The sequence below is a fragment of the Propithecus coquereli genome, unplaced genomic scaffold, assembly GCF_000956105.1.
Source record: "Propithecus coquereli isolate 6110/MARCELLA unplaced genomic scaffold, Pcoq_1.0 Scaffold377, whole genome shotgun sequence".
Taxonomy (NCBI): Eukaryota; Metazoa; Chordata; class Mammalia; order Primates; family Indriidae; genus Propithecus; species Propithecus coquereli.
Window position 1 is genome coordinate 192,558 of NW_012149474.1, and position 16,707 is coordinate 209,264.

General features: G+C 60.1%; 1 protein-coding gene across 1 annotated transcript in view; it reads right to left on the bottom strand.

The window, feature by feature from the left end:
- The window catches only part of ANO9 (anoctamin 9), an 18,253-nt gene extending 2,669 nt beyond the window's left edge, over positions 1–15,584 (bottom strand). Inside the window, exons 1-16 of the mRNA XM_012651927.1 lie at positions 15,579–15,584; positions 10,104–10,178; positions 9,892–10,017; positions 9,600–9,745; positions 8,475–8,521; positions 8,310–8,368; positions 8,157–8,230; positions 7,786–7,920; positions 7,521–7,617; positions 7,272–7,332; positions 7,073–7,155; positions 6,750–6,854; positions 6,500–6,664; positions 6,385–6,421; positions 6,074–6,185; positions 3,808–3,926 (exon numbers count right to left, since the gene is read on the bottom strand). Coding sequence (XP_012507381.1) covers positions 3,808–3,926; positions 6,074–6,185; positions 6,385–6,421; positions 6,500–6,664; positions 6,750–6,854; positions 7,073–7,155; positions 7,272–7,332; positions 7,521–7,617; positions 7,786–7,920; positions 8,157–8,230; positions 8,310–8,368; positions 8,475–8,521; positions 9,600–9,745; positions 9,892–10,017; positions 10,104–10,178; positions 15,579–15,584 — 1,447 coding nt within the window. The remainder of the gene's footprint in view (positions 1–3,807; positions 3,927–6,073; positions 6,186–6,384; positions 6,422–6,499; positions 6,665–6,749; positions 6,855–7,072; positions 7,156–7,271; positions 7,333–7,520; positions 7,618–7,785; positions 7,921–8,156; positions 8,231–8,309; positions 8,369–8,474; positions 8,522–9,599; positions 9,746–9,891; positions 10,018–10,103; positions 10,179–15,578) is intronic.
- Positions 15,585–16,707: the final 1,123 nt, after the last annotated feature.

Below are 16,707 nucleotides of genomic sequence, written 5' to 3' on the forward strand. Positions count from 1 at the left end.
AGGAGGGGGCGGGCAGAGGGGAGGTCAGCCGTCCCCCAGACAGGCTCAGAGGCTCGGACACATTCCTGTTAGGGGCAGCCTCAGTTGCTCCCCACAGAAACTGCACAGGGGGTTATTTTGTGATTTAAATTACGTGCTTTCCGTAATATGATAAAAGATATGAACTGTCTTAACCCGAAGGTCAGACTCATGTTCCGTGGTGAAATCCTGGAAGTATTCCTATTATAGTTCATGACAACTATTATTTAACACAGTTCTGGAAGTAACTTGCAAATAGGCCAGAGAGATATAAAGTATAAACAGTATGAACATCCAAAGGAAAAAGTTAATATTTTAGGAAATATGATTATATACCTGGAAAACCAAAATAAATCAACTAGAAGGCTTGGCGGATACATCGACTAGGGAACACGCAAGTGGATACAGAATTGGCATCGGGTTGCACTGGCTTTTCCCTACACAACACGGCCAGAGACGGAGAGGGGAACCACCAGGCACAGACACCGGCAGAAGCTATAAAATAACTAGAACGAAATTCACAAGAAATCTGTGGGCCCTCTACGAAGAAAACTATAAAACTGCTAAAGACCATAAAAGGCGTGAAGAGAGAGCGTTGCTCTTCAACAGGAAAGCTCATGATTGTGTGTGGCAGGCAGACGACAGCCCCCGAAGATGTCCACATCCTAAATCCCGGAGCCGGTGAGCATGTTCTCTTACCCCGCAGAGGAACGTCCTCTGACCTGGCAGATGGCGCTGAGGCTGCTAATCAGATGGCGTTAGTGTGGGGAGATTATTCTGGATTATCTGAGTGTGCCCAGTGTAGCATCATCACCAAGGCCCTGAACTGGGCAGAGGGAGAACCAGACAGACGTTGCTGGCTCTGAAGGTGGAGGAAGGGCCCGTGAACCAAGGAACCCAGGGGACCTCTAAAACCTGAGAAAGGCAAGAAAAAGATTCTCCCCCAGAGCCTCTGGAAGGAACACAGCCCTGCTAATACGTTGATTTTAGCCCGGCGAGTCCCACCTCGGACTTCCGGCCTACAGAACCGTGAGACAGTGAGTTTGTGCCGTCGAAGCCACTACGCCGTGGTCGTTTATCACGGCAGCAGTAGGAAACTAACGCAGCATCTGTGCCGATTCTCTCGAAAGTAACGTACAATTTTACTGCAGTCTTAAAGTAAATCCCACAGAATTTTGAGATAGTTTGACAAAATGATTCTAAAGTTCACCTAGAATAAACATATGTGGATAACTAAAAAAAAACTGAAAAAGAAGAAGAGTGAGCAGCAGCTAGCCCTCCGAGCAGCAAGGCACATAACACAGAGAGGCGCCAGCTGGAGAGGCCTCAGAATCCGTGAAAGACCAAAGTATATAAACGCGTAATGGAGTTTGGCATGTGACAAAGAAGACATTTCAAATCAAGGCGGGTGGTGGTGGTGAGGGGCTGGTCAGTAAGCGGCTTGGGGACAACTGGCTTCCCTCCTTTACCCCTGCGGCAAAACAAATTCCTTAGGAATCAAAGATTTGAATGTTTGAATATTTTGAAACCAAAAGCATCTAGAGGAAATCACAGCTTTTTGAGCACGGCATGAAAAACAGAACCGAGAAAGGAACATATGACGAAAAAACACTTTGTCTCTGGTGTAACATGGGCAACTGGATACACCTTCTCCTCCCTTTTCCAAGAGACCTCCCCCAACCCCCCGTGTGCAAAAAGGCACTGCACGAAACGACTGGGGACCTAGCCAGGCTCTGGAGCCAGAATGTCTGGCTTTTATTGATATCTATTCCACCACCTACTGCTGTGTGATCTGGAGATCGTTTCTTAACCTCTCTGGTCCTCAGTTACCTCATCTGTCAAGTGGTGATAAGAGAACCCCTGCCCGGTAGGGCCGTTGTGTAGATTAAATGGGTTGATGAACGTTGGTAGTTAGAACTTAGGATGCGATGTGCAATGGATGTAGCTATTCTCATAAAGACCCGAACCATCTGCCAAGAAAAATCAGTTCAGTCCTTAGTTCTCCAACGTGAGTGGACAGCAGAAAATGCTCGGTCACAGGGCCCAGCTGTGTAAGAGAGAGGAACGAAACGGACCCGTGAGGAAACAAGAGACAGGGAACAGACGGTAACTTGCGGGAGGAAAAACCCTGCTTGACGTCCTCTGTAAACACGAGAAAGAGATGCTGCCAGTAAAAAGCAGGGAACAAAGAACTCTTAAAAATTAAGACTTAAATTGTTAAGCTTAAAAAAAAAATCAATAGAACGAACAAAAAGAGAAAGTGGAGGAAACCGCCCAGATGCCGGATTGAAGAGACAGACGGAGCGTGTGGAGAAAGGGGAGGACCACGGACGGGCACCCCGGAGGACCAGGACCTCCCGCAAGAGAAGGCAGAGAGAAAACAGTAAGAAATAAGACCCGAGAAAAGGTTTTGTTAAAAAGGAATATTTAATGAGCCTAGAGAGGACACAGGCCTTTTCATTGGAAGGGCTCACAGTGGGAGCTGCAATAACCCGACAAAAACCACCCTGGACCGTTCCCCAGTTTACGGTGAAGGTCCCAAAGCTTCCAGGGGAAAAAGGTAGGCGGCCTAGGAAGGAAGGAAATCCAGACTCTCCACACATTCTAAGCAGCCACTCTGCCAGTTAGAAGCCACAGACAAACGCCGTTCAAGTCCTACAAGGAAGGACTGTTGTGAATAGGCTGCTGTGCCCAGCCATGTCAATCATAGGTAAGGGCAGAATCATGACATCTTTAGACAACAAGAATTTGGGAAGTTTACCTCCCAAATACGCTTCCTTTGGTAAATGAGATCCTTCTTCAAGAAAGAAGGCAGCTTCAGAGTCCTGGAATTGCCGGGCTCAGCCCAGGAAAGCAGCAGCAGCGAGTTCCAAGAAGGCCTCTGTGGGAGAGGCCCAGACAGCAGCAGCCCAGCGTGGGGAGGAGACAGAGGCTCCCCAGGGGGTCTCTGGGAGAACAGGGACTCTGCGCCATACACAGTGTGCTGCAGAGAAGCTGGGAGACTTGAGGACATGATACAGGCATGCAAGAAAATAAAAGGCAATTAGAAACTCCCAGAAAAATAAAGAGCTGGACAATAAAGCAATGGTCCAAATACAAAGCAAAGTGAAATATTACATAATGTTAAGAAACTGACGGAGTCAAATAAAAAAGAATCCACTTGGCTTTGGTGCTGCAATAACCTGACAAAAAATACTCAGATGACACGAAGAGTCAATTTATAGTCAAGGAAATACAAAGGCTAATAAATAAATGGAGGCCGGGCACGGTGGCTCACGCCTGTAATCCTAGCTCTCTGGGAGGCCGAGGCGGGCGGATTGTTTGAGCTCAGGAGTTCGAGACCAGCCTGAGCAAGAGCGAGACCCCGTCTCTACTAAAAATAGCAAGAAATTAATTGGACAACTAAAAATACATAGAAAAAAAATTAGCCGGGCATGGTGGCGCATGCCTGTAGTCCCAGCTACTCGGGAGGCTGAGGCAGGAGGATCGCTTGAGCCCAGGAGTTTGAGGTTGCTGTGAGCTAGGCTGACGCCGCGGCACTCTAGCCCGGGCAACACAGTGAGACTCTGTCTCAAAAAATAAATAAATAAATAAATGGAAAGATGCTAGACCTCACTAACAGTTCTTTAAAGGAGCCTTTGAAAAGCAAAAATACTTCGCCTATCGGTTTAACGTGCAGTGTGCACTCTCACACAGCGTGGGTGGCTTTGTCAGTGAGCACAGAGTTTTTGGAGGCTGCTTTGGCAGGATCTGCGTTAGTTTAAATGTTCCCTCCCGACCCGCAGTCACGGTGGCTGGCTGCTGACCCCACCACCAGGGATCGCCTTGCAGGAAAGGAATTGGAGAGGTCTGCAGGGTGGACGTCCAGGAAGCCCCAGGACTTGGGCGCCTCTGGGGGATTGGGGCAGCTGGTGGGGGAATGCAGGCCCAGCTTAAAGCCCGCAGGGCCCCCACCTGGCCCCAAATCCCCCCCTCAGGGGACCAGGAGCTCACAGGGGGTGTTGAACAACCAAGACTCAGCTTGCAGGGCTGGGCCAGTGGACACCGAGGCCCCACACCGTCCCTTGCCCCGCTGGGCGAGACTTCCAGAGCAAGAGGTCCCAACCGGAGAGACGCGTCCTTCTCAAGAACCGACAGGTGGCCAAGAACCAAGGACATCAAAATCAGAGACCACTCAAAGAAAGAGCATGAAAGCCACTGCGCAGAAACAGAGCAAAGCCGGAGTAGAAGAGAGAAGAGAGGCGGTGTCCTCGGACAGGACAGCGCGGGATCCGGCCGGCGCAGGGGCAGCCGTGCCGGACTTGAAATCCAGCGCAGCCCCGAGATTAGGGGCATCAGGAAGGGCGAGAGAGACTCCCTGAAGCTGGAACGAAAACACAAGGGAATGGAAAATGGGAGGAAAAGATCAGAAAATTAGATGGTCCATTCCGAAGGTCTCATTTCCAAACAAAATAGGGTGGAGAAGGGAGCAGAGGAACCGAGGCAGGAGATGGCGAACCCACGACCGACCGAGGAGAACCCAGGAACCTGAGGCCCCAGGCCCAGTGAGTGCCCAGATGTTTCTTTTCTTTGACAAATACAGGCTCTGCACACCGGGGCTGCTCGCTGATTGCTGAGAACTCGGCAAACAGACAAGCACCCACCCGCCCTGGGAGCTGAAATTCCCACATTCTGAGACCAACCAACCAATCAGCTGTGTCCGGGCCACCAGGCTGCAAAGCAAAGCCGAGGGAGAGGTGTCACGGGCGCCGGGCTCCGGGCTCAGCACCTCAGTGTGGGGGCAAGTTTGGGGGGGTCCAGGAGTGTGGACAGGCGGCCAGACTGCAGGGAGAGATGTGGGCTGGGCTGGGAGCACAGGTGTCCCAGGTGTGTCCAGGCGTTCTGAGCGCCTGGAGTCAGGAGAGGCTGGGAGGGCGGACAGCCTGCACAGGTCGGGGAGAGGAGAAGCCAGCGGCCCGGGGTGGGGGTGGAACTGGAGGGGAGAGCCAGAACCAGATGCGGAGGAGAGAGGAGGTTCCCGGAAAGAAGCGCTGCAGCACGTTTGTACGACGGCGGAAAACCCAGCGGCAGGAGAAAAACCTGGTGGAGCGGAGGAGAGAGGTGAGGACCACGGAAACATGTGGGACGGAAAAGGCCACCAAAGCACACCAGGAGACCGCTAGGAGGACTGAGGACGAGGAGAACAGTGGGAAAACAGTCAACGTAGAGCGTCACTTCTCGCGAGTGAGTCCTCAGTAAGAGGGAACTAGGGAGGGACAAGACTCCGGTTCCCAGGCGGCTTCTCAGGGAGCTGCTGGAAAACACATTCTGATGAGATAGGAGGCGACTGAGGAAGAGGAAGACGTGGACTCAGAGACAAGCATCGTGGAGAGGGTGAGGGGCTTCCCTGACGATGGGGGCAGGACGGTGCCAGGAGGGTCTCCAGGGACAGACCAGGTGGAGGACCCCCGGGTCTGAACACACCGGGAGGCTTTTGCTATTTTTAGTGCTGGCAGAGAGTTTGAGATTAATTGGCAATATGCACGTATCTTACAGAATTTAAGCAAACACGCACACAAAATGGAGCAATGATTTTCTCCGGAGAAAACAAAAAGGCATATATCGATTGATCCAAAAAGACTCATTTCACCGAGGAAGGTGAGGTGAGGAAAGGTGTGTGTGATAAAGGATGCTCCCTGCAGCTCAGGAGTGGAAATGACCCAAACATCCACCAGCTGAAGGGGTAAATGAATTCAGGTGCATCCCACAGAGGACTGTGCAACGCAGACCCACGCAGAAAACACCCACGGTATGTGCTCAGTGGAAGAGCAGGTACAAGTATCCCAGGACAGAGCAACTTTGGTTAATGGTGCTTGTGTGCACATAAATTCGTGAGGGTCTGGAAGACCCGCTAGACTGTGCCTGGGATTGAGGAGCTGGGGTCTCTCCAGGTTTCGCTCACATGTTTCTATATTGGGTTTCTACTTGTTCTGAGCACGCATTATTTAAAGGCGGAGTGGGGGGAACAAACCCACACGGGTTGAGTCAGTGGGGAGGGTCGGAGCGGCAGCCCTACCTGCCCAAGATGAAGGCGATGTATATGAGGGAGGAGAAGTGTGCAAAGAACTGCAGGATGAAGAACCGGACCGTGAACTTGCTCTCCCGCTCCGAGAAGGTCCTGGGCTTCTCTGGAATGAGACTCGGCCTGTCCCTTGCCAGCCCTGGGGACCTTGCCAGCCCTGGGGCCCTTGCCTCTCTCCTGATCCGAGCAGCCAGCCTGCTCGAGGGTGAGGCCCGGCGACAGCAGGAAGGATCCCTCCCCAGGTCTCTGATCATGGCTCCAAGACTCCCAGCCCCGGATCCTCCCGCTGCGTCCCCTCCTCTCACCAAAGTCACAAAGCTTCAGGGCCACGAACTTGTTGACCTGCAGGAGGAGGGCACTGAGTGGGGCTCACCAGCCTCAGAGGCCCCCCGGCCTGCCCCCGCCCTGCCCCACCCCTACCTTGGTCATGACGACGATGGTCACATAGTGCACCAGGGCCCCGGTCACCACCACGGCCGTGGTCACCTGCTCCTCCAGGAAGGGCAGGGCCGAGCTGCTGAAGAGGGCGGCGGCCAGCACGCGGTAGACCACCAGGCCGTGGGCCATGCCGATCATGAAGCAGATCTGCAGGGCGGCTGGCATGGGTGGGGTCTGGGGAGGGGCTGCCCCAGCTGGGCCCCCAGCCCCCACGCGGCTTCCCCAGGAATACCATGAACAGGGACAGGGCGAGGATGACGCTGCTGCGCAGGTAGGAGTGCTGGTGCAGCCGGAGCTTGTAGTCGGGGCAGTTAATGAGCTGGAGCGCCATTTCCTCCTGGGGAGGGCCCCGGCAAGCCTCAGAGGCAGGGACACATGCCGTGGGCATGGGACACACGCCTCAGACACAGAGACATGCCTCAGACACGGGGACACACCTCAGACGTGGGCACACATGCCTTGGATAAAGGGACAACCTCAGACGTGGGACACGGGCGTGGGTGCGTGGGGGTGAGAGCACACAGGCCCGGCATAGGGGGCTCAGCCCTGCCTCACCTGGTCCTCGTCCCACCCGTACAGGTCCCAGTGCAGCACCACGCGGGCTCGCTGCCGCTTCCAGATCTCCAGGAACACTGTGGCTGCGTGATAGGGAGGGGCGTCAGGTGCGGCCCTGGGGTGGCCTTGGGCAGGGCGTGGGGTCGGCCTGGCGCTCAGGCCCCACCGTGCCCCATAGAAGCGCCAGGTGGCAACTCACCCCACAGAGCCATGAAGATGGCAAACAGCACCGTGCCGTCGTTGTCGAAGAGGTGTGTGAGCTGGGGAGAAAGGGGGCGCGCAGGGTAGAATGGGGGTACGCTGGGAAGAAGGGAGGATGCACTGGGATGGGCCTCCTCGCCAGCCCCCGCAGAGGGTGAGCTCTGCGGGTCCCGGGCCTCAGCCCATCTCCAGCGGGACACACCTGCCCGCCCTTCCAGGCCTAGGGTGGACCCCCGGGGCAGCGAACCTTGGCAAAGGTGCAGGTGTCTGAGAGCCGCTGGAACCTGCGGCCGTGGTCGCCGAGAGGACACAGAAAGATGGTGTGGGCGGCACAGATCTCCCTGCTGGGGTGCGGGGATGGGCTGGGGGTGACTCTCTGGAGCACAGACCCCGGCCTGGCCCACCCGGCCCCGCCCACGCCCCCCACAGGTCGCCAGACCCTGCCCACACCCCTCCCATCCCGCCCACAGGTCTCCCGGCTCCGCCCACAGGCTGCCTGTGGCCCCGCCCACCTGATCTGGCTGGACTCGAACAGAGTGAACCCGCTGAGAAAGATGCCGAGGCCCACCAGGGCTGCGGGCACCAGCATGTAGGTGTACCAGCCGAGCCAGGCGAAGTAGAGCGCCACCTTCTCCCCGAAGTAGTCCCTGTGGGCACAGCTGCCCCATTAGGGCCACCCTCCCCCCACCGGGTGGCCGCCACGAGGGCCAGTGCCTAGGTGGGGGGGGGGGCGGTGGCCAGAGGGGCCTAAGTGGGGTGCGGCCACACGTGGGGGAGGAGTGTCTGTCCTAACGGCATCAGTGTCCAATCGGGGCGCGTCCGTGGGGCAGGTGCGGGGCGCAGGCATGTCTGTGGGCGCAGGCGACCTGTCGGGCAGTACTACCTGATCTGGTCGATGGGCTGCCTGTGGGCCATTTTCCTCCACTGGGCCCAGGTCTTCTTCAGCTCTGCCTCCCCCTGGCACAGGTGAGGGACATTGAGAGCTCCTGTCCCGGGGCCCTGCCACAGGCCTCCTCCCAGCCGGCCTGTCCCTCACCTTGTGCAGGGGGAACCTGGCCTCAAAGACTCCATCCTTCACCAAATTCTCAAATGTCTCTGAGGGTCACAGGGCATCTTGAGTCAGAGGGGGTGAGGGCCAAGGGAGATCCTGCTGGCAATACCCGTGTCGGGCCCCTCTGGCCACCGCACCCCCAGCCCTTACCGCCATCTGCCGTCGTGTTGCTCAGGACGAAGTTCAGGATTCGGATTCTGAAACCCAAGAGCCAGGTCAGGAGAGCCCCGAGTGAGCTCTGTGGCCTCCAGGTCCTGACTGGCCCTCTGGTCTGGCCAGGCCCACGCCCCTCCCTGTCCTGGAGGGTCCCCCAGACCACCAGCCCTGACCAGAGTCCGAAATGCAAGACCCACCTGGAAGCCCACCGCCCACCCTCTGCAAAGTCCTCCCAGTTTGGCCTGACCCACAGCCTCCAGGACGGGGTTCTGCCCGGCTCCCCTCCACCTGCACTCCCTCCTGGACTCTTGGCCACACCCTACTCCAGTCGCGCCCCCACCTGCCAGCCCTCCATGTCCAGAGTACCCCTGAGCTTCATGTGCACAAACCCCCTTGACCCTGGCGAGCTGTTCTGCCCATGCCAGACTGCAGTTCAGGGAGGGCGAGGAGCTTCCCACTCCGCACAGCCAGGGGTCTGACCACAGGGCCCCTCTGGGGAACCTGCTCCAGGTCAGCTACCACTGCCCAGACTCCCTCTCACTCCTCCCAGACCGCGGTTTTGCCTTCACAGGGGCCTCCGCGGCCCAGGAACCAGTAGTTACAGGAGCGCCTTGGCCAGCCCCGGCCAGGGCCTAAGTGGGCCAGGTGGGGAAGGGCCGAGGGTGGGCTCCAATGGAGCAGGTGGCTCTCCCTGCCCGGCCTCCAGGTCTGTGCCTGGGAGAGCCAGGGTCAGATGTCCAGGGAGGTGCAGTCTACCTGGAGAGGAGGGCTCTGCGGGGGAGGATGGCCTTGGAGTCCAGGAGGGCTGGGGGGCCTCTGGGCCTCTCCAAATCCTGCCCACTCCTCAAGTCTGGCTCGACTCTGGACCTTCGGGACCCTCCAGAGGTCAGAACTGGCATCACCCCTCATCATGGACATGGAAACTGAGGCACAGTGCAGTGCCAACACAGCCAGTGGGTCTGAGCCCCTGTGGCCTCCACCCCGAGACCGCGTGGGGCCAGGCCAGTCGTCCTGCATCAGGGGACACCGGGAGCCTTGGACGTGGCCCCTCGCCCTGCCTGGACCAGGCTGTGGGTGGGCGAGGGTCCTCTGGCCGTGGCTCTGGGCAGGGCCTCTCACCTGGTGGTGGCTGGGATGGGGCTCGGCGTCTCTGGCTCCACTCTGGGCGCAGGGCCCTCGGGCTCCACCAGGAGGGTGCGGTACAGGTCAAAGATGCTGTTGTCGGCTCGGATGCCAAAGAACACCTGTTTCTGGTCTTTTTTCACCTGGGGCGGGGGCCACACGGGACCCTCTGTTCCATCTGGGAACCCTGCCGCCGCAGCCACAGCCCCTGGCCTGTCCCCAGCACCTTGGGCACAAGGCCATGCGCCCTCCCCAGGCCCCGCCCCTGGGCCCCCGTGGAGGAGCACACCTTGAAATGGAAGCCCTTTCTCCTGAGCTCCCCCAGGAACTGCTGCTGCCGGTACACCTGCTTGGGGATTCTCTGGGTGCTGCTGTCAGCCACGAGGACGTAGTCCCATTGCTCAGAGGCCTCGGTCTGCAGGAGGGAGGCGCATGGCGGAGGGCCCGGGGCACAGGCAGGGCAGGCGGGACCAGGCCGGGGAGGGGTCCCTCGACACCCACCTCACAAGCGTGGATCTCTGTCAGCGGGAAGCTGTCCCCTTCTGTTCCCACCAGGATCTGGAGGCTCTCGTCGCCCTGGGGGTGGGGGGTAGACAAAGGAATGGGGAGAGCCCGGTGGGTAAGCCCTGGGGGGGTCAAGACACACTGCCCCTCCCCCACAGCACTGGGGGAGAGGCAGCCAAGAACAAGTGACAGGTCGCTTCAGGGGCAGGCGGGTTCAGAGGGCAGCAGCAGGGCAGGGGCCAGAGGGCCAGGACTGCAACAGCCAGCGGAGGTCTGCGTGGGGCTTGCACGAGAGCTCCTGCAGATCACACAGGAAGATGGTTTCCCGAGCAGGAGCCCCAGGAGCGGTCAGCGGACCAGCACAGGCACTTGCAGACTGCCGGCGGCTGAGCACGGGCGCCTGACTGTGAGAGAGACACTCTGCACCGAGGTTAAAGTCAAACACCCCTAGACTGACCCCACGGCCTGGCCGTCCGCCCCTGGAGATGAACACAAAGGCATGTGCACGGTAGCACCGCTTCATAGCCCCCTGGGGGTGGAGGCATGGAGACGCTGAGCTCCTCCACACGGGGAGGGTCCCGGACAGGCGACACGAAGGTGTCTCAGCTGCATGTGTCTGAGGAGCAATTGTGTGGCCCTCCGGGACAGAGGGGTGAGTCAGGAGGGAGGGGCTTCCCCGGCCTCAGAGTCTCTCCCTGACCATCTGACCATGACTGGGTAGCCTGGAGGAGTCGAAAACCCTTGTATGCCCCTCCCTCTTTTTTTTTTTTTTTTTTGAGACAGTCTTGCTCTGTTACCCTGGGTAGAGTGCAGTGGCATCAGCCTAGCTCACTGCAGCCTCCAACTCCTGAGCTCAAGCGATCCTCCCGCCTCGGCCTCCCGGAGTGCTGGGACTACAGGTGTGAGCCACCGTGCCTGGCCACTCCTCCCTTCTTGAGTGTGGGCTGGACTAGTGACTCATGAAGACAGTGTGGGAAGGGAAGAACAGTCCCTTTGCACGTCCTGCAGACTCCCTGACCCACTGAGGAGGTTCAAGTTTGCCTACAATGTCATCTTGATGTCAGGGACCCCATGGGACATGAGGACAGGACAGGTCCTCCTCCCTCCCCGAGAGGAAACACCGGACAAGTCCAAACGGAGGGACGTCCTCAGCAGCCTGGCCACACTCACAGAGGTTAGAGCACCAAGACCTGAGGGACAGGGCAGTCCCAGCTGGCAGTGCCTGGGGAGGCACAGGGACCCCAGAGGGACAAGGCCTGCAGCAGGAGTGTACCGAGAGAGGGGTGGGCACGCTGGGGGCTGTGTCCACTCGAGCACCCTGCCCAACCCCTCCCCTCCACCCTGCAGCCAAGTCAAGCTGCTCCCCCAGACTGAGTGGGCAGGCAGGGGTGCCACCCGCCCCACCATCCCCAGGGCAGGAGTTGGGGGAGTGGGTCTAGCCCAGGCTGTCTCTCCTGCTGGGCCAGACCTTCTCCTGCCAGCCCCCACCTGCAATCCCTGCCAAGCCCAAGACCTGCCTCCTCCAGGAAGTCTCACTGGACTGCTCCAGCCAGTCGGCCCTCCAGGGCTGCCAGGTGAAATAGGCCACCCAGCCACATCTGAATTTCAGATCAGCAGCAGATACTTATTAGTGTAAGTGTGTACCAACGATTGCATGGGACATACTTATACTAAAAGAATTGTTTACCTGAAATTCAAATTGTTTTGCTAAGTCTGCAGCCCTGCTCCAGTCCACGCACACACACACCCAGGAGCTGCTGGCTCCAGGACAGGGCCTCGTCTGCCCCCTTCTCTCCCTCTGCCTCAATCGCAGAGGCCAGGAAAGGCACCAGACCCGACCACAGAATGGCAGGTGCTCAGGCAGAAGACGCTTCAGTCACGTGGAGATGGGCCCAACCCCCTGGGCACTGAGGTCCTCACCCCAGTGGCTTCACGGGGCTCCCTCGGCCCTCTGGCCCCTCTGAGAGTGGCCATTCCATCTGCCCCGCCAACCCTTCCTCTGACAACACTCTCCCCTTCTGGGGCCCGACTCACGAGTACCGCCCGTCCTGCCCCCGAGAGCCACAGACACGTGTGCTAAGGCATGGCATGCAGCACCTGAAACCTGCCCCCCGTCTTGGGTCAGAAGAGAAGCCTCTGGCTGGGAAAGGCACCTCTGTCTCAGGGAAGAGGGCAGAGGCTCCACCAGGTGGGACACTGGTGTCACTGGCACCCAGCTCTGTGGCTTGCCCAGGTAAGGGCCAGGAAGTGCCATGTGGAGGAACTGGAGAGTGGAAGGCTCCTCACCTGACCTCCAGCCCAGGAGGGGGCCCTCCCCATCCCGCGCGTCCACGTCCCCAGCTCCTCTGGCAGAGGCTGACACTAGAGACCCCCTCGCGTCAGCATGGACCAAAGCTGAAGAGCAGGTGGGGTGAGGGCCCCACACCAGGCAGGACTTTGGGGTGACTCAGACAGAGGAGCCTGGGAGGGGACTGTCCATGGGGAACTCTCAAAGTGGGAGGTGGTGATCGCCCTTAGCCCCAGAAATGGGGCACAGAAAGCCCCCTCCCCACTGAAGGCAAAGTGTAGCTCTGGGACGGTTACCCCAAGCCTCTCAGAGTCACCCTCCCTGGGGGCTGGGGTGTGAGCTGCTCCCGTGGACAGTGACGCCGCCCAGGGCCTCTGTCAGGGCATCCTCGCCACGGACATGGACTGCTGGACAGGGATCCCAGGCAAAACGACCCGCACGCCTGGGGCCTGCACCAGTCCCTGGCTGCCCTCAGCTGCCCCCTTGGCAGGGGCAGAGCCACTCGAGCAGGCAGGTCAGAGAGCCCCAGCCCAGCTCCCCACAGCCAGGCAGACCGGCTCAGAGACTCTGCTGTCCTCACACTCCGGGCTGCGCAGCCCGGCCCCATGGACACAGCCCCAAGCCCCAGGGTCAGGCTACGCATCTGCCCATCTGTCCTCCAGGCCAGTGTTTACAGAGCCACACCTCACGGTCCCCTGGCCTGACACCCACAGGACCCCAGCTTCTCAGCACAACCTACGGGACCCCCATGGGTCGGGGCTCACCTGAAGTCCCCCCTTCAGCCAGGCAGACTGCTCACTCAGCTCGCCTGAAGCAAGGTGTCCGGGACCCCCATGTCCCCAGCCCAGGTCCGCGAAGCCGTGTGTGGGCCCACCAGGCTCCCAGATCCCCAGGGCAAGGGTCGGGGTGACCCACCCACTCAGCCTTGCCACATATGGACCCACACAGTGCAGGTCTGGGCAGACGGCTGGCAGGCCCCAGCTCTCTGTGCCTCGGTTTCTTCCTCTGTAGAATTGGGTGACCCTCACCCCTGCCTCACGGTCACCCCAAAGATGTGCCCATGCAGGAAGAGGGTGGACGAAACCACACACCTGGACACTGTCCTCCCTCCTGTCCTTCCTGCCCCAGCCCTACGGGCCACACGCCCCATGGTAGGCATGGGCCAGGGTCCCTGGGGGGGAGCACGCTGGCTCCAGATGAAGAGACTTCTGGGGATGCTGCGGCTCCCGGGAGACGCTCTCCCCACGGCTGGGAGCAGGAAGGCTCAGAGCTGGGGTTCTGCCCATCCGGCCCCTTCCCTGTCAGCTCCGGAGCAGGCCTGGCCGGAGGGTTCACGGTCACACACCTGTGGCAGCACCTCGTCCTGAGGGCCTGTCACACTCCTCAGCAGCGCTCTGGGCCCTTCAGGTTAGGGTTAGGGTTAGGCACCAAGAGGGGCTCTCCTGCCCCGACCCAGTGCACAAGCCCTGAGAGGCCTGCCTTGCTGAGCCAGGGCTCCTCACCTCCACCCAGCCTGGACACCCGCTGACCACCCTCCCTGAGCAAACCCTCCCCACCTGGCTCTGCTCTCTGAGCTCCCAAAGCCATAGTCGGCCCCTCCCCCGGCTGGCCGTTGTCTGTCATCTGTCAGTTCATCCTTTCACGTGTCCGTCCATCCGTCCATCCTGAGACACTGGTGAGGTGGCCGTCCTACGTGCAGCCCTTGCGGGCAGCGCACGGTGAGGGTGCACACAGGGGCTGCCACCTGCTTGGCAGGGAGGTGGCCTTGTAGGGAAAGAGGTTGACAGAAGGCAAAAAAGTGGAGCAGCATTCCCGGGAGAGAAAGCATGTGTGGACAGGCCCTGAGGAGCAGGGTGCAGCCAGTGCCCAGAATTCAGCATTCAGCACCTCCCAGGGACTCAGCACTCAGTACCTCCAGGAACTCAATACTCAGTGCTTCTCAGGGACTAAGCACTAAGCACCTCCCAGGAACTTTGTACTCAGCACATCCCAGGGACTTTGTACTGTGCACCTCCAAGGATTTAGTAGCTACCACTCCTGGTGACTCAGTACTTAGCACCTATGAGGACTGAATCTTAGTCCTCCCAGGGACTCAGTCCTTGGCACCCCAGCTTTGCAGAAGCATAAAGGGCATACAGGGAGCTGTCCAGAGGGGAGGCTGCAGGTTGGCAGAAGCCAGACCGGGGAAGTCTGCCCAGGCAGCTGGGGAGCTTACATGTCAGCAGGGGGAAGAGGGGAGCCATGGAAGGGGTTGGAGTCAAGGAGGGCCATGCCCAGACCCAGCCTGGGGCTGGGACCACCAAGTCCTCCCGAATCCTCCCCTTTCAAAGGACTGACGCTCTCACCTCAAACAAGCCGGGTCCCCACCCACCCCTGCCAGCACTGGTCCTCCTCCACCCCCAGCTTGGGGCTGGCATGGGGAGGGAAGGGGCTGGCCGAGGGGACCCTGAGGTCAGACCAGCGGGTGTCCACATGCTGGCCTGAGCAGCCAGGGTGCCAGAGCTGCGTCTGGAAGGGCCAAGAGCCCTGGACAGAGGTGGAGTGAGAGGCCACCTGCTCAGCCCACACCTGGGAGGCCGAGAGGGAGGCTGGTCTCACTCTGCACTGCAGCACTGGGCCAGCCCAAATTGACCTCTTCGCTGGTAGAGGGGAAAGGGCCTCTTCCTGGGTGTTCCCCTGCCCCCTTCCCTGAGCCCCACAGCCCTCTACTCTGCCCCTGGAACCAGAATCCAGCAGTGGCAGGACCCCCAGGAGCAGAGGGCCACCACCCAGCTGGCCACCCTGTTCCTCCCCAACCCCAGGTCTGCCCGCCCTGGAGCCCACAGCCCCCTCCTGCTCAGGTGCCAGCTGCAGGGCAAAGTCGCACAGTCTGGGGGTCCTTGTCACGGTGCAGGGCCCAGGGTGGGCGTGCCCTCTCCTTGGACTGGATGCTCTGGTAGAGGCCCAGGTCCCACGGGCTCACTAAGAGCCCAGCCCTGCGGTGGGAGGGAAGCTGCCCTCCTCGCCCTGCCCCAGAGGTCAGGGGGGCAGCTGGGTCCACCCCAGCTCTGGCCACCCTCACGGCCCTGGCCGACTGCAGGGAGCCCCCACAGGCTCTCCCAGGTTAGGCGGCTGGGGCCAGGGGATGGCAGGTGGGTGTGGCGGGGAGGGGTCCACAGGTGTGGACCCTGTGGGCCCTGGCTCACCTGCATGCCGCGTCCTGGAGTCCTGGCGGGTGGCAGACCCAGTGCGGCTGGGAGGCGGCACATCTACCTGACTTCCGCGTGGGACTTGCCCCTCCTCCTACTTGGCCCCTCCCGCTGCCCTGGCCCTGCCAGGTGCAGCCAGGGAGGAGCCAGCCCCGGCCAGGAAAGCCCCTATCCCCGGGCCTCAAGACACCTTCAGGACACCTTCCAGGGGCCTGGGGACAGGTGGGGGTGGGGGAGTCTCCCCATGGTACCCCTGCCCTTCCCCCACTGGCCATCACCCTCCCCTGAGGAGGGGGCTTTGCCGTAAGAGGGGGTTCCATGACATCCTCTCCTGAGGGGAGCAGCTGGGCAGGGAGGCCTCAACAGATGGGCACTCGCCAGGACCCCCAGCCGTGACTCTCTGGCCCCAGGGCACATCCCCCATGCTCCCTCCAGCACCCAACCTCCACCTCCACGCCTGTCCAGGGCTTCTCCCTTGGAGAGGAAATGGTGCAGAGGATTGAGCACGAGACAGGCCCCCACTTCTCCCACTCTGAGCCCCTGCCGTGTGGACCCCAGCTGGTGGGCCCTTGAGCTCTTGGGGACACCTGGCTGGCTGAGCTGCATGGAGGACTGCGGGGGAGGCCCCCACATCCCCAGTCCCGAGCAGTTCTGGGCAGTCTGGGCTGAGGGCAGCACTGGGGCTGCAAGGGTGGCCTGAGGACGCCCACGCTGGGAGAGAGCAGATTGCCCCAAGAGGGAGGGCACCAGACCAGTGGGACGTGGCGGACGTATCCACAGCGTGTGGCAAGGAGGTCACCTCTGAAAGCTGCTGCGAAGCTCAGGAGGCAGAGCCAGAGCTCCTCAGGCAGGGCAGCTGGATGGCAGGGAGCACCCCCGGCATCACGGGGCGGGGCAGGGAGCACACCCAGCATTGTGGAGGGGGGCGGGAGCAGGGAGCATCACCCCCCACCTGCATCACAGGGTGGTGGCAGGGAGCACCCTCAGCATCACGGGGGGGCGGAGGCAGGGAGCACCCCCAGCATCATGGGGGGGTGGGGGCAGGGAGCACCCACAGTGTCACAGGACTGCATCTTCCAGCCCAGCAGCACTTCTTGCAGTTCAGGCCCAGGCTTAAGGTCTGTTT